Raw genomic sequence first — 21,766 nt, forward strand, 5'->3', positions numbered from 1 at the left:
TTCTTCGGGGGACAATGTTGCTGTTGTGCCACTTGCCTTCCAAACTTGTGGACCTTCTTGCCTAGGCAGAAGTTCAACTCATAACATCATTGCACATGCTCTCCCTACCTCCATCATAAAGATGTATCTTGATCAAAGTATATAATAGAAGCCAAGATGTTAAACATTAAGGGATCCTTTTACAAAGGTGCGTTAGGGCCTTAACGTGCAGAATAGCGTGCGCTAAAATTCCGCACGCGCTAGCCGCTACTGCCTTCTAATCTAATCTAATCTAATCTTTAGGTTTGTATACCGCATCATCTCCATGTTCGTAGAGCTCGACGCGGTTTACAGTAGGAGAAATAGGAAGGAACTACAACAGAGGGTTAGAGGTAAAAGTGTGAAGAAAATTTAGAGGACTTGGGATGCCAAGATATAAGAGTTTCCTTGATTCCTAATTTGGAGGGAGACTTATATTTTTTGAGAAAGGCCAGGTTTTCAGATGTTAGCGGAAAACTTGGAGAGAGCTCAAGTTCCGAAGAGGGGAGGTAAGGTTGTTCCAGAGCTCAGTGATTTTTAAGTGGAGGGAGGTCCCTAGCTTTCCTGTGTGGGAAATGCCTTTTAGCGAGGGGAAGGATAGTTTTAATTTGTGGGAGGATCTGGTGGTATTAGGGTTTGAGGAATTCCAAGAAAGAGGGATAAAGGGAGGGAGGATACCATATAGGATTTTGAAAGCTAAACAGGCGCATTTATAGTGGACCCTGGCGATTATCGGAAGCCAGTGGAGCTTGGCCAGGAGCGGGGAGACATGGTCAAATTTACTTTTAGCGAAGATGAGCTTGGCCGCGGCATTTTGAATCCGTTGGAGTCTGTGGAGGTTTTTCTTAGTTAGGCTTAAGTAGATAGAGTTGCAATAGTCCAATCTGGAGAGGATGATGGATTGGACAAGGAGGGTAAAATGTTTTTGATGGAAGCAGGATCTAACTTTCCTCAGCATGTGAAGGCTGAAAAAGCATTTTTTTTTACCAAGGATTGGAGGTGGTCATTGAAGGACAATGTGGAATCAATAATGATGCCCAAGACCTTGCTCGAGAACTCAAGCTGCAGAGAGGAGCCAGAGGGTAGTGGATGGAGGTGGGTAGGTGATCTAGTTTTGGACCGAGCCAAAGAAGTCTTGTTTTGGACTCATTCAATTTCATTTGCACAGTTCTTGAGCAGGCGGTAGTTTTTTGGGTTGTGCACACTATAGTGTGCGCTAATCCGGTGCGTGCGCTAAAAACGCTAGTGCACCTTTGCAAAAGGAGCTCAAAGTTACTTATCTCAATCTTTGCAGGCAGAGTTTGGATTTGCTGCATACGCATGGACTATATGGATTTTTACTGATTTAATTTTGATTTTTTGTGGTTTTCTAATTTTGAATCACTCATTTTGAATTTCACTGTGGATCTTTTTTGAATTTGACACATACACATTATTATGCCAGCTGGTTAAGGACATCATTGCTTTTTATGCTTCAGCGCCCCCTGTCTCGAGAACTGCAAGAGCCTGCCAGAATACGGCAAGCAACAAAAAGATTTGTGTAAATTAAAAAAAAATTGTTAAAATGTCATCTGTTTTGTAAGATGAAGTATGATGGTTGATGCCTTTTATATGAATTGGCAATTCTGATATTTTATTCTTTTAATTGTGTATGTTTTTGGTTGTAATCTCAATCAAAAAATTAGGAGTATAATCAGCCATGTTTAAAGGTAGAATATAAATAATAAACTAAAAACTATCTGTACTAAAATAGCACTAGTTAATAGTAAAATAACACTTCTTAACGGTACCCACATTGATAACTATGTTCCTAAGGGTGGCTGAAAATTTTATATCTGTATTTCAGCAGAAAAGTTTTGATAGTCAAACTTCTAGCAAAACTAAAGGTGGAAAAAGCGATGGGGCAGGATGACATACATCCAAAGTAACTTAGCTGAAGGAACTTAGGACCTGATTCTATAAAAGACACCTATAGATAGGTGCCTAGATTGTGGATGATACCAAATCTGCAATAGGGTAGAAACCCCTGCTGGTGTTGATAACATGAGGAGAGACCTAGCAAAGCTTGAAGAGTGGTCTGGAATTTGGCAGCATGAGAAGTGCTATAGCAGGAAGATCTACTCGCTGCTGTTGTTGCCATCGTCAGAAGATAAGTGAACTGTTTTGTTCTTTTTCTGGCTCCCTGTGCACAGTGGTGGCTTTGGCCCCGTTTTGAAAAGTTACATTTTGAAACGTGTGGAGTTTTTTTGCCTATGATACAGAGAAGGACTGGCTTAAGAACTCATTGGGTTGCCATCCGTATATAAGTTGAGGCTTTTTCTCCACCTATTATAAATGTACTTTCATGGGGTACCCACATATAAGTGTCATATGCAGGCATAAGGGCTATTAATGTGGTGTACAATTGGGTGGATTTTAGAGAGCTCACCATATACTATAAAGGGGTTATGGTGAGATATGTACATGTGACATTTATGTAAAGTTCACTACAGTGCCCCCTGAGGTGTGGCCAGTTTACTAAAAATGCTAACTCCTCCTACATCCCAATGGCTTCTTTTGTGAGTTTTTTCTTTGGACACATTTTTCTAAAATGGTTCAATAGACAGATGCACTGAGGAAAAGCACATCTGAGAAATTACCATTTTCAAAACAAAGAGACTTTTTTCTGTTTCAAAAATGGTCATGTTTGCTACTGGATTTCTGTGCTTATTCTGCAAAATGCCCAAACTCAGATTTGGATGTCATATCAAAAATGCCCCTCCACATATACTGCATATAATAACATATCAACATAGTCGATGTTAAAAATATTAATAAGGGGAAGAAAATGAAAAAGAGAGGAAATATAAGGGCTTGGCTTGCCAATGGACCATTTGAATAGTTGCCTTGAACCAGTGTCTAGCTAGGGGTACTTTCATGTCCTGGGACAAAGCTTTGGTGGGAACACATGTGCTTGTAGCACTGCAAATCTCTATGAGCGAAGTGATCCTGAATGGCATATCTCTGATTTTGTTTTAGCATAGAATCTTATACTTTTCCTTTCCCTTCAATCTTACTTTCAGCTAGAAAAAAAAATTAAAACCCTCTCTTTTCCTTTACTTTTTGGGAAGTTTGGTTCTCATCTGCTTGGATCTCTGCTGAATTAAGAACTCTCTGCCAGTGCAGTAAAATTGTGTTAACTGTTATTCCAGCCTGACTTTTTAGCAAGTTCAGCTTTAAAAGCTCTAATAAAAGGGAAGCTTGAGTTTTAAATCTTGTGTTTTTCTGCTCTGCTAAAGTAAGGCTTTGCAAATTGTGTGTGTGTTCTAGTCAGTGGAAAGGGAAAATCCTGTGTCTTTGTCTGCTCAGCTCGCTAGCAAAGTGAGCTTAAGGATTTGGCTTGCTATTGGACCATTTGAATAGTTGCCTTGAATCAGCATTTAGCTAAGAGGGGCCATTTCCTGAGATAAAGCCTTGATGGAAATACATGTGCTTGTAGCACAGCAACTCTGATTTTAAGCCTAGAATCTTATACTTTTCCTTTCCCTTCAGTCTTCTACACTACTTTCAGTTAGTAAAAAAATCCCCTCTTTCTCTCCTACCTTTTGGGAAGTTTGGTTCATATCTGCTTGGTTCTCTGCTGAATTAAGGCTGAAGTTAGGACCGAATGTGGTGAATTAGATTAGAAACTGGTTGATGGATAGATGCCAGAGGGTGGTGGTTAATGGAATTCGTTCGGAGGAAGGAAAGGCGAGTAGTGGAGTGCCTCAAGGATCGGTGCTGATTCTGTTCAATATGTTTGTGAGTGAGGTGTAGTTTGCTTGCTTACTCTCTTTTTTTTGGGAGGAAAAGGCAAAGGGTAAGATAGTCATAGTGAAATGAGGGGAAGGGGTACAAATTTAGCATTAGCACTCATAACATTTGGAGGAGTGTTATTACCTCCACATCCACACCAAACTGTCTACGGAGGAATGTAGGGCAAACCGACATGCCCAAGAACTGCACTAGGGGATTTTCTGGTTCTCAGTCACTAGCTACTCCTCCATTGACTAGCATCTTCCCATTACATTATCCCATGCCCTGCAGCATCCATCCTATTCTTTCCCACTCAACTCCACCAAGCATTGCCCTCTTCCCCTACATTTCCCAGCAGCAACCACCCCCTGCTTGCCCTGTATTGGTAGCATGGAATATTGCTACACCTTGGGTTTTGGCCAGGTACTAATGACCTGGATTGGCTACCGTGAGAATGGGCTACTGGGCTTGATGGACCATTGGTCTGACCCAGTAAGGCTATTCTTATGTTCCTTTCTCTCCACACTGCCCAGTAGCATTCTACTTCCCTCCAGAAGCATCCATCCCCCTTCTCTTACTCCTACTCCCTATCTAGCAGCACTCATCTCTTTTATCCTACCACCCCTTCACTAGTATTGCTGACTCAATCCTAACCAACCTTCTATCTTTCTTCTGCTCAGCACCATACCCCCTCTTTCTCCTAACCCAACAATATTGGTGAAGGGATAATCACGCGCAAGACACCAGCGCACCGACAATCCAGCGCTGACAATTCAGCGCAAGACAGAAGCACGCTGCCGAAAAACTTATTTTTTTAAGAGCACCAACAGGGGGTGTGGGAGGGGGAATCCCCCCCCACTTTAATGCATAGTGTTTGCACTGCCATTGGGGGGGTGCAACCTCCCACATTATAGACAAAACTGAACTTTTCCTGAAAAAAATCAGAAACTGTTCTGTTTTCTCTATAATGTGGGGGGTTGCACCCCACAAGCCCCCTCCAACGGCAGCGTGAACACTATGCATTAAAGTGGGGCCACACACCCCGTCGGAACTCTTAAAAAATAAGTTTTTCGGCGGCGTGCTTCTGTCTTGCGCTGGATTGTCGGCACACTGGTGTCTTGCGCGCCACTGACTATGAACCACAGTATGCCTTCCCTCTCCTCCATCCTTGGTTGAGCATCCCTCCTCTTTCTGCCTACTCGTAAACATCACTCTTTCTCAAGTCCCTGAAAGCATCCCATTCTTTGTTCTCATCCAACAGCAGCTATCAACCCCCTCTTCCCTCCAACACCTTCCGAGCACCACTATCACCCACTTTTCCCAAGCAGCAGCATTCATCCCTCTGTCTTTCCTCCTTCCTACCCTCTGTTCCTTCAACAGAAGCCCTCCTCTCCTGCATGCTGCCGGTTTTGATTGACTCCCTCATTCTGTCACAGTCTGATTACATTACTTATATGCATGCAGTTAGGATGAACAGCCTACAGGAAAAGCATGATACATTTGGTTTAGGTGAAGGCATGATATGCACCCTCATGTGGTACCTAAAAGGACACATATATCTTATAAGTTTTCTGTCTCTGTCTGTGCTGGAGGTGCTCAAACACAGACAGTGTTTGTGTTTGTTCTCTTGATGTTCTGGGAAAAGGCCATTTAATCTTGTTAATGAAGTTAGCTGTTTGAGACAATGGAGGTTCGACCCCCCACTGCCATGTACCGGTTGAGAGAGATAAGGGAAGCTTTAACACCTTTAGATTTAGACAATGAAGCACATATCCTGCTCACCCACCCACCCCCCTCTCTTGTCCAACCTCCTTTTCATGTGTTGGTTACCACTGACCCTTGTAAAAAAAAAGGGTATAAAGCTGATGTAAACTAATAAAGTATAGGCAATTTCTTTGGGACAAGTTTGAGTATCTTTCCTTTCTAAGGGAATTGCCTCCAGATATCTGAACCCAGGTGACAGGGTGTGTGCAGGGCGGTTTCGGGACCAAGAAACGGACCTCGTTCGTTTCAGTACCGAAGCTGAAATCTGCACCTGCTTACAGCTTTCCTTTCAAATAAATTATGAAACAGGAACATATTTAAAAAGCTCAGGGTGATGTATGTATTTATTTAATTTGTTTTCTATCCCGTTCTCTCCAAAGAGAACTGAACGGGTTCCGTTGAAAATCAGGGGTGGGAAATTTCATGGCGACACCAGAAAATATTTCTTCACCGAAAGGGTGGTTGATCGCTGGAATAATCTTCCACAACAGGTAATTGAGGCCAGCAGCGTGCCAGATTTTAAGAAAAGATGGGATTGGCATGTAGGAACTCTTCATGGAGGTAGTTAGGGGGTGGGACATTAGTGGGCAGACTAGATGGGCCGTGGCCCTTTTCTTCCGTCATTTTCTATGTTTCTGTGTTTCTATGTTTCATAATATATAGTTAACAGATTACAATTTGCCATAGTTACAGTACTTATTAAGAACTGTTACCAAATATAATTAAAGTATCATCAATTAAACAGTTAAATAAACATGGTACATATTAACGTTACAATACCATAGGAACATAAAACATAATTCAAAAGTACAAAGATACAGAGTTAGATCACCTCCTTCAAATATTCCATGCATAGAGCAAGCTTTACAAGTGACCACTGTCCAAATGCTGAGTAGTGTACTGCAAACAAAGTGGGGAACCCCCCCCTCCAGGAGTCTTTAACATTAACAACATAATTAAATGCTATCATCTCATGGTTTCAGAGCACCTCAGCAACCACTGTGAGGGACGGGGGTTCTATGAATGAAGAAAGCAGCATGACTTCTGAGAGATTTTCATTAACACACTGTGTTAATACTAATCAGTAATGTGTCTTCCCAAACCAAGGATTACAGCCTCAGAGCTGTCCATTGCACAAGTTCTACATTTTTACAGCCTCTTAAACATAACCAGTCTAAATCATAGACTCTCCACAGCCTCCCAGAGATGAGTTTTCTACCATCACAGCTTCTCCTCAACTTCCTAAAATAATTCACCATATCTTCTCACCTTTTCAACACAAGATCTCTATTACCATTGCTTCTTAGATACAAGCTCTACAACCGCCAAAACATCGGTCTTTCATCATGAGTCACTACGCTCACATCATCTCCTCAGCTGCTGCCTCTTACTTTCTCTCTCCACTTTCTTCTTCACCCACTTTGTTCATCTATTCTTCCATTGATTTGCCCCTTATCTTGCCATGCTTTCCTATTTCACCATTTCTTCCTTTTTAACCAGGTCTCTCTTTTTTTAAAAGTCATATCTTATTAGCTGCAGCTTCACTTGATTCATTGTGCATGTGACAAAAAGGGTGAATTACAAGACCATACCCTACATTGTTCCCTCTATGGTTCGTCATCACTTCAGATACAGCATATGTGACCAGTGAATTAAGGGAACCTTCTCTTTATTAAAGATCTTTCTCCAAAGAGCAGATTCATTAATTTTCTTCTCCACAGTCATGTGGAACCAGATTATAAACTGGATCCTTTGTCATGGTAAGCAATCTTACCTAGGCTTGAAGGATATATTTCCTTAGTCAGTTTTAGCTCTGTACTATACTAGTGTGACAGAGAAGATACTACCACTGTGGATTCTCAGAGGAGCTAGATTTTAATGTAGCAATTTGATTCAATTTTCCACTCTATAAAATTACCCATCAAAGCTCGTTGCCTTCTAACAGACACCTTCACTCTTAATTTAACAGTCCGATCGAATTCTGCCAGGGAAATTGGAAAAATTTATCACCTGTGAAATTTTATTTTTCCTTGGTTGTATCTGTTTTTGTAAAACTTCATTAACGACGATGACTTGCTGAGGAAATAATCTTTTTATTTTGTTTTACTTGGGACACAAAAAATGGCCTCAGAGATTGTGTTCACATTTGCATAATAAAACAAAGAACTTATTCAAAGACTGAATTGATGGTGGCTAAATATTCTAAGGCAGCAGTGTGGAAAGTCTCTGAAAGGACAGCAGGACTGGCAAAAGCAATGGCCTAAGATACTACTGAAAAGACAGTGGGACTAGAAAGGATTCTGCCCTAGGATACCACATAGAATATGGTGGCAGATAAAAACCATTAGGCCTATCTAGTCTGCCCGATTTTATTTTGGCTTCAATGGCATAGAACGCTACCAATACCAATGAAAAGAATGTCTCACCTGGTAGGACCTCGTAAATATCCTCGTCTTCCTCGTTCATGTGTGTGTGCAGGGGTGCTGGGTTTGGGGAGTCACAACTATCAATATCATCATAAGTTTCCTCTTCCTCTTCATTATCAAATGGAATGGTAAAAGAGCTTATATCTGTTTTATACAAAAATGAGGGAGAGGAAAAGATAAGCAGGGTCTTTAGGGGGTAAAAAAGAAAATTACAGTTAGATGGTCTAGTCAGACACTATGCTAGATATACTGTACGGTTCACAGTCATAAGCGCGTGGGACAAAGCCGTGCCAACATTAGAGAGCAGACAATTGAGTGCAAGACTCCAGCACACCGCCGTAAAAGTTTATTTTAAAGAGCTCTGACAGGGAGTGTGAGGGGGGAACTCCCCCATTTTACTTAATAGCATTCTTCGTGCTGCCGTTGGGGGGGGGGAGTTAAGTTTCTGCTATAATGGAGGGTTACAACCCCCCAAAACCACCCCCAATGGCAGCGCAAACACTATTAAGTAAACTGGGGGGTTCCCCCCTCACACACCCCCGTCGGAGCTCTTTAAAATAAACTTTTACGGCGGCGCGCTTGAGTCTTGCGCTCAATTGTCTGCTCTCTAATGTCGGCGTGACTTTGTCTCGTGCACTTATGACTGTGAACCGTACAGTGGTTCACAGTCATAAGCGTGCGGGACAAAGGCGTGCCGACATTAGAGAGCAGACAATTGAGCGCAAGACTCAAGCGCGCCACGCTTTTGTCTCATCACCATACTGTACACAGTCCAATATTCAGAAGCACTATGACGTAGTAAGAGGGGTGGGGGGGGAAGTGGTCCACCTTGGGCGCAATCTTTGTAAAGGGTGCAGACACCCAGCTTCCTCTCTGCTCCCTCCTTCTTGCCCCCCCTTGCCGTGCACGTGTGTCCCTACCCTTCCCTCGTACCTTTTTAATTTTTCTTGCGTGAGCAGCATTATGAACTTGCTGCCCACATCAGTGCCACCTCTCTATGATATCACTTCTGGGCCCCGCGCCTAGGAAGAGACGTCAGAGGGATAGCTGACATGACACGGGCAGCAAGTTCATGCTCCTTTCTCCTAGAAAATTAAAAACATATGTGGGAAGGGGGGGCATGGGGGTCGGGAAGAAGCGGGGGGCAGAGAGGAGGGCTGGGTAATAGTGCCACTTACCCTCGCTACTCCACTGCTGCTCAGTATTCCTACAGATTACCTCAGCACTGTCCAGATAATGCTGGGGTAGAGCAGGAGATATTCAGTCAATGGCAATATTCAGTACTCTAACTGGATAACTATCCAGATAAAGAAAGACTAGCAAAAAGGATGTCTTAGCTTCATCTGGTTATCTATCTCCCCCTCCCTTTATGTTATACCTTTGTGTTCTTTTCTTTTAAAATATTATTCCGTACTTTACCCCTTTTTTCCCTATGTATCCAGTTGACTGGGGGTTTTTTTGTTTTTGTTTCTAGTATGTGTATTTTAATTTTTTTTTTTTAATTAACTTTTATTGTAAACCGCTTAGACATTTGATAAGCGATATATTAGGTTTTGAATAAACTTGAAACTTAATCTGAATAGTGGTCTCAATATTGCGCGGCAAGAGGGGAGAGTGTGGCGCAGTGGTTAAAGCTACAGCCTCAGCACCCTGAGGTTGTGGGTTCAAACTCACGCTGCTCCTTGTGACCCTGGGCAAGACACTTAATTCCCCCATTACCCCCAGGTACAGTAGATATGGGCTGCCCAAATCCGGTCCTCGAGATCTTCTGGCAGGCCAGGTTTTCAGGATATCCACAATGAATATGCATGAGAGAGATTTGCCTGCACTGCCTTCTTGGTATGCAAATCTCTCTCATGCGTATTCATTGTGGATATCCTGAAAACCTGGCCTGCCAGTAGATCTCGAGGACCGGACTTGGGCAGCCCTGCATTAGATAGATTGTGAGCCCACTGGGACAGATAGGGAAAAATGCTTGAGTACTTGAATAAATTCATGTAAACTGTTCTGAGCTCCTCTAGGAAAACGGTATAGAAAATTGAATAAATAAATACTATCCATATAGTGCTAGCACTGACTGTCCTGTCTGGTTATGCAGTGCTGCTATCGATGAAGTAGCTGACATTAAAAAAAATGCTGACTACCATGGCTCAGTATTCAACTGACAACACAATTATGAGAAAGACAGAGAGAGGTAAAACTATATAATAAGATGGAAGCAAGGGGCTATTACGTGGGTTCCTCACTGTGGACAAACAAGCAGGACAGGTACAAGTATAGGCAGATACTTCATGTTGAATAACTTACATGTAAAAAATTCAAACAAGAACTTACCATCATTAACTAGTAGTTCAAATCCCGACACAAAGTATGTTAAAAGTCAACCGGCCAAGTTTCAAGGTGAGGCCGAAATCAGAGTCAATACCCAACACTAATTCTCTGAGGCAAGAAATCTGAGCAGACTTCAAACTCCTGGAATACTTCCTTGTTCTCAGTAAGCCCTTGTTTTAACTAGTCCTTCAAATAATTTACCTCCTTAAGGCTTTTATCCCCCAACTAATCCTTGCAGCTACTGGGGATCTGATCGCTTCCTAATTTCCTGAATTAGTCTGCTGATTAGAATATCTGTCCTTCCACCTAAAACATTCCAGGTCAAACCCTAAACTAACTACACCATCCAGTGCAAACTTTTCTCTTTTAATGGTCTGCGACTGTATTTTAGTGAGAAAACTGACCATGTAGTCCTATTCTTTATTTTTATCTTTAAACTAGTCTCTACAAGAGGACTCTGCCTTCCCTCCTATAACTTTAGTCTTTTAAATGTCTTTGAGATATCTAGATACACTGTATTGACTGGCTCATTCTTATCCACATGCTTATGCAAACCTTCATAGAATTCTAACCAATTGGTAAGGCATTGATCTCCTTTTGTTAAAGCCATCTCTGTCCCTATTACCACTAATTCTCTTCTTATCCAGGTGCCCCTTGAGCTGCCGTACTCACCCTTCATGAGGAACTTTAGTTGATCCACCCATTCTTTGGCTTCCATTGGACTGGTAGCTGTAAACTGAAACAAAACTTTATGTTTATGATGCTTAAAATTTTAGTTTCCTAAGACAGGGGTAGGGAACTCCGGTCCTTGAGACCCTGAGCAAGTCATTTAACCCTTCGTTGCCCCAGGTACCGTAGTTAGATTGAGAGCCTGCCAAGATAGACAGGGAAAATACTTAGAGTACCTGCTAGTCTATGTTTGTTTACTGCTGTGACCCATTGCACAAAAACAGCGGTATATCAAGCACTGAATAAACATAAACACATTTCAGAATTAATTGCATGCATATTTTTACCATCATTGAGGGTGGAGAATTTTCAAACGTGCCCTATACACAGTTGCACAAAAAGTTTCGAAAATGATCCTTGTTGTGTGCTCCATACTCCCAGGCAATTCGTACTGTGTGTGTTTGTGAATCTTTCCTTCACTCATCTCACCTGATAAGTGCGCTTGTCGTAAGATATCAGCTCAAAGCATGACTCGCGTTTGGAATCTTTGCGCAGGTGCGGGGCTGCCTGCACAGAGTAATCCTTTATCTGAAATGCACCTTTGGGTTGTTTACCTGAAAGGCAAACATCACGAAATGACCAAAATGGTTATTCACAAGGCAAAAGGAGAAAACAAACAGTGGAATACAGAAAGAAAAGGAACACAGACAACAGAAGATGCAAACAGAGAAGACCATTTGGTCCATCCAGCCTGTCCATTTATGCTTACCTGCTGCGTAGTCCCAACTGTTACTCAGTTTGCTATTTTCTCCTTTCCTTTGCCATCAAAGTCTCTGGCAGCAATTTTTATACTACCTGCATTATGATAAAGCCTACCAATACTTCTAAGAAACATAGAAACATAGAAGATGACGGCAGATAAGGGCCATAGCCCATCAGGTCTGCCCACTCTACTGACCCATCCCCAAGTATACTATCCTAGGGATCCCACTCCTGGTGATAGGTTCCCTTGGCTTAACTCTCTAAGGGATCCCACATGGGCATCCCATTTGCTCTTAAATTCTTGCACGCTGTTTGCCTCGATCACCTGCATTTGGAGCTCGTTCCAAGGATCAACCACTCTCTCGGTGAAGAAATATTTCCTGGTGTCACCATGAAATTTCCTGCCCCTGAGTTTGAACGGATGCCCTCTTGTGGCTGAGGGTCCTTTGAAACCCTCAGGGCTGGTGTTAGACAATCAGGGGTCTAGGACAGAAACTGGGGAGGAGGCCCCAAAGTTGGCCTTCGGCCTATACCTTCTTCAGCTTGAGGCCAGCTTGGAGGCCCCCTACAGTATGAGGGCCCAGGGCAATTGCCCTGTTTGCCAACCCCTAATGCCGTCCCTGCTTTTAACCTGTGAACTTTGCAAAAATTTTCAATGACAGTACACATATACTTTCATTTTGAAACTAGCAATGGGCGCAGAGTACCTACAGATACTAGTACCACTTTTTTTTATATCTGTACTTGTTTCATGAAAAACAACACATATAGAACTGAAAATGCAAAATAAATTTGTTATTTAGACCCTCTCTGAGATGTTTAGTTTGTCTGCTCAACAACTAATTCCTCTTCGATTCCACCATGTGGGGTTACGTGATTGCCAACCAAATACTCCTTTCTAATGATCAAACCTTTAATATAACTTATTCCTCCGCCCCTCCCCTCCACATTTACAAGTGTACTTTTTCAATGGAAAATGGCGTCTATTCATTGCAATACTTTGTCAATGGCTCCCAAATCTTTTTAAATTTATTATAATTCCCTTTTTGTACAGCAATTGTTCTTTCCATTTTATAAATGTGACACAACAAATTCCACTAGAAATTATAATTGAGTCTACTACAATTCTTACAATTATTTGTGATATGTTGTATGGCGACTCCTGTCATAATCAATAAAAGTTTATTATTGCTTGATGAAATTTGTCTCTTTGTTCTCATTGACATACCAAATAGAATTGTATCATACGATAATGCCACATGATTTTCCAGTAAACAATTTACTTGGTCCCAAAAGGCCATGATTTCCAAAAGGCCATGATAAAGAGACAATAGAATAACAAATGATCTAAAGTCCCTGCTTCAAGATTACAATGCCAACATTTATTAGACTTAGAGCTATTTAACTTTTGTATTCTAACTGGGGTCCAGAATGCTCTATGTCATTATCGATTCTACATTGTCCTTCAATGACCACCTCAACTCCCTGGTAAAAAAATATTATTTCAGCCTTCACATGCTGAGGAAAGTAAGATCCTGTTTCCATCAAAAACATTTTGCCGTTCTTGTCCAATCCATCATCCTCTCTAGACTGGACTATTGCAATTCTATCTTCATAAGCCTAACAAAGAAAAACCTTCACAGACTCCAACGGATTCAAAATGCCACGGCCAAGCTTATCTTTGCAAAAAGCAAATTTGATCATGTCTCACCACTCCTTCTCAAGCTTCACTGGCTTCCGATAATTTCCAGAGTCCACTTCAAATGCATCTGCCTAACTTTCAAGATCGTCCACGACATCCTTCCACCATTAATTCCGCTTTCTTGGAACTCCTCAAACCCTAATACCACCAGACCCACCCAAAAATTGAAACTATCCTTCCCTTCATTAAAAGGCATCTCCCTCCCAGGAATACTGGGGACTTCCCTCCCCTTCAGACTCACCGAGCTCTGGAACAACCTTACCCCCCCTCTTCGGAACCTGAGTGCTCTCCAACCCTTCCGTAAACATCTGAAAACCTGGTTATTCTCAAAAATCTAACACTTCCCTCCTCATTTGACATCCTAGCCCTCTAACTTCCTTCCTTCATCTGTTCTTCATCTAGCCCTTTCCTTGGAGTTCCTTTCTCATTACAATTCCTGTAAACCATGCCGAGCTCCACAACTATGGAGATGGTGCGGTATATAAACCTAAGGTTTAGTTTAGTTTATGTAAAAGAAAAAAACAAGTTTGTCTCATAGATGCGGACACCGTACATCTCATCCTCCAAGACCAAATTTGTGGCCATTGAGACGCACTAATTTGATGCTTAATCTCAATGCTCCAAATGTCCCTAAGACATTTGGAGTTTTAGGCTTTTTGCTTACAGATTCACTTATAAATTTATACCACTGTGTGGCCTGGTGACCCAGAAAGTCCGCCTGAAAGCATAGAAATTCTAAGCTATATTGCATACTAAGAATTTTCCATTCAGGGAACCCAACCTGAATGGCCTGCTTCAGTTGCAACCATCTAAAATTTTGTGATTTATTAAGAACATACTTATGTTGCAACTGTGAAAAATCAAGCAGTTTACCATTTGAAATAACATCATCTAAAGTCCTTATACCTGCAATCATCCAATGCTTCCAGATGACCTTAAATCCGCCAATTTGAATCTTGGAGTTTAGCCATATAGTTTGATTTGTCAACTTATTAATTGGAATAGCTGTTAAATTACTGACATATCGTAAGGTTTTCCACGTATCCATTAATATTCTGTTGTCTTTATATATGCTAGGCATTTTGATGCTGAGAACATGACATGGGGGGACAGGGATTATAGGAAGATTCGATTAGAAAACAACGTTTTAATTCACCAGCACTGTTATACGGCACTTGATCACTACTGAGGACTAATGATATTCATCATACCATCCTTTTCAGATAAGTGCAGCTTTCTATCATTTATATTGCAGCAGATAATGTCGTTATGTATATTGATGGGCAGGGGACAGTGAAGCAGTGATGGTCCCCTTGTTAACCTCAGTTTAGTGACATCACTATTAGTTTAAAAATTTTAAAAGAAGTTTGAAATCAACTTAGAGCTGTGATTCTAGAAATTGAAGATCTTCATCTCAGGATATTAAGAATTATCTCCCTATTAGTTTGATAAATGTAGAGGAAACATAAGTCGCCATTCCAAATATAACCAGTCTGGGGTATTTTCAATGAGCTCTGGGAGGACCCAATACATACCCTGACGCAGTATATTGGCTTGATGATACCTATAAAAATTGGGAAATTTTATCCCACCCTCTGTAATTGGCTTTTGTACAGATACTAAAGCGATTCTAGAAGTTTTATCCAGCCAAATAAATTTTGTAAGAATACGATTTAACATTTTATAAAAGGACCCCTGAAAAAAAACTGGTATCATACCCATTTGATAACAAACCACAGGCAATACCATCATTTTGATAGTTTGAACTCTCCCCCACCAAGAAAGATGTAAAGGATTCCATTGCTCGCACATCTCTGTTACCTTCTTTATTTTACGTCTTTATATCCCACCTATGCGAGCATACCGGATGGGTATTACTCAATATCATAGCTGTCCTAAATGTGCTCAGGTTCATGCGACCTTGGGTCATATGTTCAGGTCCTGTCCCCATATTATTCAGTTTTGGACTCATTTGGGTCAGTATACCACATCACTGTGGGGCAGGCCATGGCTTCCAACCCCGCGAGCACTTTTTGGATTCTACACTATAGCATCATCACCCAAGCCTAATGGATTGACTGCCTTTGTAACCAGCGTGATGCTGCTAGGCAAGAAGACCATTTTGTCAAACTGGCTGTCTAATGAGCCCCCAACCTATAGCCAATGGAGATCGTTAATGATAATACATGCCTCCCTGGAACAGAGGCAATTTGTTCATATTGACACTGGATCTGGTTGCCATTTTTGTTTGATTTGGGAACATTTTTGGATGGATCTTACTCCTCCAGCTCAAAGCCGATTATTGAATTTGTGACTTTGACTGCTTATGCCTTGTGTGCTCCTGGAATGTTTTGTCTGTATGGGAGGGGGGGGCAGAGGGTTGGGGGATGGGGGGATGGGATTCACATGTGCGTATCTAAAAGAAACCTGTTATACTTTGTTTGCAATGTTTTTCTGCACTTTGCCATTTAATAAAGATATTTAAACATAAGTTTGTTATAGTCTGTTTCTAACCTGAACACGTCTCGGAAATACTTCCTCTGAATGCAGCAAAAAAGTATATGAGTTGTGGAACAAGGTACTGCTGAATTTTCATGAATGACCTGGTATGAGCAATAGGAAAAGTACGATGTAAACCAGTCTAGAGCAGTTCCTGAGATCCCTGCTTTCTGAAGCCTAGTTAGTAGGAGATGATGGTCGACAGTGTCAAAAGTTGCTGTCAAGTCTAATAAAATTAGGAGAACTGACTTTCTGTTATCTAGGTATTGTTTGGTCGTGGTGGCGAGTCCTAACAAGGGTAGCTCCATGGAATGATGGGCTCTAAAGTCAGTTTGGTTCGAGTGCATAGTGTTTGTATGTTCCAGAAAAGAAGAGAGCTGAATATTGTTACTAACTATAATGGTGTAATCAATATAAATTTGATCACATGTGAATGGTACATTAGGTTAGCTATTTGTATTTTAATTTAATTCACCTTGTCTAAACAACATCTGATAACAACAATTGTTGGATATACCTCTTTAGTTTTCTTTCTCCCTCAATTGTTATTGTTTTTTAAAATTGTAACAAATAAATACAGTGGTGCCTCACACAACGAACGCCTCGCACAGCGAACGCTGCACACAACGAACTTCATGTCTTGATTCACACAACGAACTTCGTTTCACACAACGAAGTCGCCCGAGCTGCCGATGTATTGCATCCTTCCGCGCAGGCACTGCACTTAACTGCCCTCTCTCACTGTATACAGTCGTCCTTTTAAGATAAACTCAATATTTTTTATATATCATGAAGCAGGAAGGTGATTTCTGTTGAAATGAAACGGGAAATAATTAGAAGGAGTGAATGCGGGGTAAAACAGTGTGACCTCGTCAAAGAGTTTGGCCTCAGCAAGACCACCATTTTCACCATTTTGACAAATTTATCTTTTTTATGTCATCTTAGCATATTTTATGCTGCAGAACGAATTATTTTTTTTAACATGTATTGTTATGGGAAAACGCGTTTCACATAACGAACTTTTCGCATAACAAACTTGCTCCTGGAACGAATTAAGTTCGTTGTGTGAGGCACCACTGTACAAGCATTTAAATGTTTAACCTCTGTGTTGGTGTGAATTGAAGGGGAAACCTATTGAAACATCTGACTGTGATTATAACATCTCATACATTTAATTGTAATGTAATTGTATCACATCACCACTAGGGGATTCAACATATGGCAGGCAGAAGGGGTTTATCTTTAACAGTGTGGACAGGGATAACTGGGCAGATCGGATGGGCTTATTAGTCTTTTTCTTCTATCATCTGTGTTACTACATAGCTTTCCCATTATGTGCATAACTTTCCATTGCCACAAAAATGATAAGCTTTAAGTTGAAAAATGACATAGATGGAAATGGTCAGATGCATAATATGGTCCTCCAAAAAAAGAAAAAAAAACCCTTAAAACACTACTACAATCCACATAAGGAGCTACACGGTGAGGTTTATTTCCAAACAAATGCAAGTTGTGACAAAGGTACAGTACTGCTCGTGTGTAAGGCACTGGGTGAGTGGAAGGGGGTAATTGCTGCCATTATCCCAGAATAACTTTCTTTTCCATGAAAGAGCCTATTAGGAAAGGATTATTTCATAAACACTCCCCAGCCCAACTTATTCACTTCTACACCTATACTTCTTCCCTTCTCCCTAATGAGAAAAACAACCAGCTTACCTTTTTCACTTCCATAGTAATAGAAAATACCTTTGCTGAGAACGCACCATCGCTTTTGCCACTCAGATCCAAAGAAACTATGATCTAAGAAATGAATATTAGAGAAATATGCTGTCACTTGAGAATTATACAATATTAGGACATTTCTTACTTGAACCAGGCAAAATGTTTCCAGTATGCAGAACAACATAATATAAAATTTGATTTATATACTGCAATACAGTGTTCCCCTGGCCGTTCGCGGTTGGCGGTCCCGGTCATTCATAGTATTTTTTGACCGTGAACCGCCGACAAGGAGAGGGCAGCAGGAGAGCAGCCGGAGCGCCGCGAGTACAGGAAATCACTCGCAGTATGCTCCGACCGCCTCTTTCTGCATTAAGTCGGGCCTTATCCAATCAGGAGCTGCTTTGACACGCAGCTCCTGATTGGATAAGGCCCGACTTAGTGCAGGAAGAGGCGGTTGGAGCATACCACGAGTGATTTCCTGCACTCGCGGTGCTCCGGCTGCTCTCCTGCTGCCCTCTCCAGGCTCCCCCATGAAAAACCGTATTTGTGGTTTTTCAAGATTTGCGGGGGTTCCTGGAACGGAATCCCCGCAAATATTGGGGGAGTACTGTACACCTTGATGTTCAATGCTGTTAATAGGGGTTAAGTAGAAGACCGTTTATGAGAGGTGAGAATACAAGTACAAATAACATAGGATCATGACAAGGTCAGAGTCAAATACAGTAATAGTAAGGTAATATGAAAAGAACTCAAGTTTTCAGATGTTGGGACAGATATACTCGTACACACGGAGACCCTAATTTTTCACTGTTGTCACTACTAATATAGCGACTTTCATTCTTACTTTTTATTGTGTGGGTTTTTTCCTCCTTTAGGACAAATCATAAAGTTTCATGCAGATGTTTAATACAAAGATTAGCTTTTTCCTTATACAGATAGATAACTTATTTAGTGAGTTTGATTTATAAACTGTGCACCCCATCAGGACAATGATATCTGCATAGGACCTTGATCCTTGTCCCTGAGTTAGGACCTCTGGCCCACTTTAGGCTGAAATCCTCTTTTAATTCTGCCTTTTTATCCTCCTTTCTCTTCTCAGTATACAATGAATATATTACCTCGGCACTTCTTTTCCAGGAATCCTTGTCTTACAATATGCTTTAGTTCCTGAGCACCCATCAATACAATTTCTTCTATGTCTAAAAAAAAAGAAAAAAATTGAAAGCTGTTACACATGTAAAAAAAAAACCCCATTTCTTTTAAATAGAACTCACTTTTCATATATGAACAAGACTCACACTTGCCGGAGGTATGACATATAGATAAATGTGACAACCTACATTCGCTGTTGATAGGAAAGGCAAAGCAATTCTCAGAGCCAGATACAATACTCTTCTCTTCCATCACCAACTTCACATTTTTCCCCCCGCCACATCCTAAGCCTAAAAAAAACCTGGCCTGCTGGATCTTGACCTTCTCTGGCAAAATTCAAGACATGCCTAAAAATTTAACATAGAAACATAGAAACTGACGGCAGAAAAGGGCCACGGCCCATCTAGTCTGCCCTTTATGTTTGAATCGTAAATTTTGGTTCTCCATGATCATAGCCTTCTCAATTTTAATCTGCTTTACTGTAAAAAAACAAACAAACAAATTTCCTGAAATCTATATTGTCTTATATGGATGTCTGAACTGAACTGAAAGCGGGACTCTCCCTTATATGTTTCCGCAGAGCGATGAGATAGTGCTATATACAGTATGATTAGCTGTTATAGTTTTTTATGTGGAATAATGTCTCCAAATGGGTTCGTTAGCACATACTCCAACAGGAATATACCTCATTCACAAGTCATAATATGCTGGATATGATCTCACTCGCTCATATTTACTGTTAGTGCTTTATTCAATGCTAGCACTGTGACAAAGAGAACCTCCATATGGCGTTCATAGCTGTAATATCTACAGGTATCGTTACACTTAATCAGGTCAATGGTGCTCAATTCAGTCAGGACAATTTCTATAGCCTTCTGGTACATATTCTCAGTCCCTGGTTGCATTTTTGAGTACTTGAGGTTCTTCTGCTTCTCCATATAGACTAATTGCTTAGCATTGATGCTTTTTTTTTTTTTTTTTAGCAATGTCATTTTTTAGGAAAATTTTATTACAGGTTATCTAGGTTTGGAGGATAAGCAGGCACTTATTTTATAAAGCATCTGTGTATCTTTATACTTTATGTCTTTATACTAATGGGCCTTGCACTTCTGGCTCTACCCCTCCCATGTCACTTCCCCGCCTTGGCCTGGACCAGGGGTTTTAATGTGACCCTGAAACTGTGTTCTTAAGAAGTGTCAGCGTCCTATAGACTCCCTCATATGAAGTTTTATGTTAAATTGAACCCACTGTACTTTGCCTTGAGTGAATCTCTTCATCAAGGTGGGATAATGCCAAAATCCAGAAATATGTGCATACTTTTAGTTCCTGTCTTCACTACATCTACAATCCGTTCCCTTACAAACTACACATCCTGTGACTTTTATATGTATAAATAGCAGCTTTATAAAAATAATTTTATACATGCTGGTCATTTAAAGAAGTAAACCCTACTATTTACCCATATAAAAGTTTCAAGTTTTAGTAAAATTTTGATGTATCGCAATCTAATCTAATCTAATCCTTAGGTTTGTATACCGCATCATCTCCACGTTCGTAGAGCTCGACGCGGTTTGCAGTAGGAGAAATAGGAAGGAACTACAACAGAGGGTTAGAGGTAGAAGTGTGAAGAAAATTTAGAGGACTTGGGATGCCAAGATATAAGAGTTTCCTTGATTCCTAAGTTGGAGGGAGACTTACATTTTTTGAGAAAAGCCAGGTTTTCAGATGTTTGCGGAAAACTTGGAGAGAGCTCAAGTTCCGAAGAGGGGAGGTAAGGTTGTTCCAGAGCTCAGTGATTTTGAAGTGGAGGGAGGTCCCTAGCTTTCCTGTGTGGGAAATGCCTTTTAGCGAGGGGAAGGATATCATTAATATCATTAATTCAAAGCGATTTACAATTAAAACAGGGTCTTAATTATTAACTGAAACCAACATACACGGACATGACGTACCAATACATAAGGGAAGTAGGGAGAACTACAATAAGTATAGTAAAGGACACATGAAAGGAAAATACAAAAGGCGGGTATAGCTTCTAAAATTATTTCCTAAGTTTCAAGCTTCCCATTAAAATTCAGCACTGTTCTGAAATCCAAATCTGTCTGTCAAAGCAAGTCTTTCCATAATCCTAGCATGTGAAATTGTTTTTGCTTTACATGCAGAGTAATACTTATGCTATAAGAATATTGTATTAGATATTCTTAAAGAAGTGCACCGGTCGGGCTGGTAACAACAGAGAAATGCTGTTTAGATGCTACTAGGATTATACAGCCCAGCAGGGTATAGAGGTGACCCCTACAAGTCTCCATCAGATCTTATGCTAGAATTGAATTACCCATGGCGAGATGAGAAGGATTATAGCAATCAGAACTGTTTTGACTATTTAATTTCATTTATTGTTAGTACATTAGCAGCATGGGACTTGTTCCATCTCCAAGACCACCACACTTGCAAGAACAAATACTACAAAATACATCTCTGGGAGGAAGATGTCTAGAGGAATTACAGCAGGATACAGGTTTGCTTTACACCAACAGTTTTCAAACGGGGCACCCTGGGATGCCACACTGAACTCATCTTGGAACTGTGGTATATTTTAAGACTCCACCTCACTCTATGAGAAAAGGGATTTGAAAGAGTTTAAACGGCTAACTCTCAAAAATGGAGATTTGCCAAACCATCCACATGTGATATATTGTGTGTTTTTAACACTTGCTGCAGAGGAGGAGTGTGTGGCGCAGTGGTTGGATCTACAGCCTCAGCACCCTGGGGTTGTCGGTTCAAACCCCGCGCTGCTCCTTGTGACCCTGGGCAAGTCACTTAATCCTCCATAGCTCCAGGTACGTTGGATAGATTGTGAGCCCACCGGGACAGAGAGGGAAAAATGCTTGAGTACCTGATTGTAACAACCGCTTAGATAACCTTGATAGGCGGTATATAAAAAATATCC

At 40.9% G+C, this 21,766-nt stretch overlaps 1 protein-coding gene across 3 annotated transcripts in view; it reads right to left on the reverse strand.

Moving 5' to 3' along the window:
• Positions 1-21,766, reverse strand: part of SKAP1 (src kinase associated phosphoprotein 1) — a 524,527-nt gene that overhangs the window by 122,900 nt on the left and 379,861 nt on the right. For all 3 annotated transcript variants that reach the window (XM_033918069.1, XM_033918068.1, XM_033918066.1), the window contains 5 exons: positions 18,786-18,866; positions 17,662-17,745; positions 11,472-11,596; positions 10,986-11,049; positions 7,983-8,126 (listed from right to left, as the gene is read on the reverse strand). In XM_033918069.1, the coding sequence (XP_033773960.1) occupies positions 7,983-8,126; positions 10,986-11,049; positions 11,472-11,596; positions 17,662-17,745; positions 18,786-18,866 (498 nt within the window). The remainder of the gene's footprint in view (positions 1-7,982; positions 8,127-10,985; positions 11,050-11,471; positions 11,597-17,661; positions 17,746-18,785; positions 18,867-21,766) is intronic.

The sequence above is a fragment of the Geotrypetes seraphini genome, chromosome 13, assembly GCF_902459505.1.
Source record: "Geotrypetes seraphini chromosome 13, aGeoSer1.1, whole genome shotgun sequence".
In the NCBI taxonomy this organism is placed as follows: domain Eukaryota; kingdom Metazoa; phylum Chordata; class Amphibia; order Gymnophiona; family Dermophiidae; genus Geotrypetes; species Geotrypetes seraphini.